Source organism: Camelina sativa, chromosome 2, assembly GCF_000633955.1.
Source record: "Camelina sativa cultivar DH55 chromosome 2, Cs, whole genome shotgun sequence".
Lineage (NCBI taxonomy): Eukaryota > Viridiplantae > Streptophyta > Magnoliopsida > Brassicales > Brassicaceae > Camelina > Camelina sativa.
This window is the reverse complement of record NC_025686.1, coordinates 17,049,841-17,050,957: the sequence shown is the minus strand read 5'-3', so window position 1 is coordinate 17,050,957 and position 1,117 is coordinate 17,049,841. Positions and strand designations below refer to the sequence as shown.

Below are 1,117 nucleotides of genomic sequence, written 5' to 3'. Positions count from 1 at the left end.
TTTTTTTTTGTTTTTTTAGTCCCTCACCTACGATCGTGTGATTTTCGGTTTGTATGTAAGAAACTGGGTTTTTGGGTTTTCTAAATCATCGTTTAAGGTTTGATTGAAACTATGAAGAAAGCTGAGTTTCTATGCTTCTTCTCTGCTTCATAGGAGCGTCGTTTCTAGTGGTAAGACTTGATTTATAATTAAAAAGACCACATCTTTTTACTTGCTCAGATCTTGTAGGCATAAAATGTGTTCTTAAGAAGTTGATGTAAAGACTTCATCTTTGAGATGTATGAATAGATTTTAATATTGTTTCTCTCGTCAGGATTTCTATCAGGCAACAGATGGTGGCACAATTGTTTTGGATTGGTTAATGCATTATGATGGTTGGTGTTAACAAATAATAATAACACATTTGCTGTTTTCAGTTTTTTGATTCATGGTATTACAACTATTTGTTGTTCTCTGTAGTTGTGGAAGACATATCACAGGTGGTCAATGGCTCAAATCCTGGAACTGATAGAACTCCAATTGCTATTGTGGTGCTAGGGCTCACTAGTGATTCTTCTGCTGCTGTAAATTTCATCACTCCTTTCTACTTTATTTCTCTGTTTCAGTTTCTTACTCTTTCTCATGTATCTCTTGTTTTTGTTCTGTTATATTTCTACTGTATATTAAACATATTGCGTTCAGGTTAGCAAAGGAAGGATGGAATGTTGTTGTGCAAAACCATCGTGGACTTGGAGGGATATCTTTAACCGTGAGTTTCCTTGTATTGATATTGAGTTCTAGGTTTTGTTTTATTTGTCTAGATGATATTTTGGATCACAGGTGCGTGGCTGTACTGATTTTATATATTAATTAATGACTTGCTAGAAGAATATGATCAATCTTGCTATCAAGTTCACCATTACATGTTCTGGATTAAGCATGACAATATCTTTGATCTTATTAAAGGGATTTATTGGCTTTGCAATCTTATTTCCTTTTCATAAGCATATCATTTTTGAGGTTGATTTTATTGAATATGCATGTGGTTTGGGTAAATTATGAATCATTGACTGACTCTTTAAATCATTAATCAGTCGGACTGTGTCTACACTGCTGGGTGGACAGAAGATCTTCGGAA

At 34.1% G+C, this 1,117-nt stretch overlaps 1 protein-coding gene across 1 annotated transcript; it reads left to right on the top strand.

The window, feature by feature from the left end:
• Positions 7-1,064, top strand: LOC109128757. The gene is made up of 4 exons (XM_019235686.1): positions 7-170; positions 314-374; positions 460-563; positions 682-1,064. Exons 1-4 carry the CDS (start codon positions 132-134, stop codon positions 778-780), a joined length of 303 nt encoding a protein of 100 aa, XP_019091231.1. The 5' UTR covers positions 7-131; the 3' UTR covers positions 781-1,064.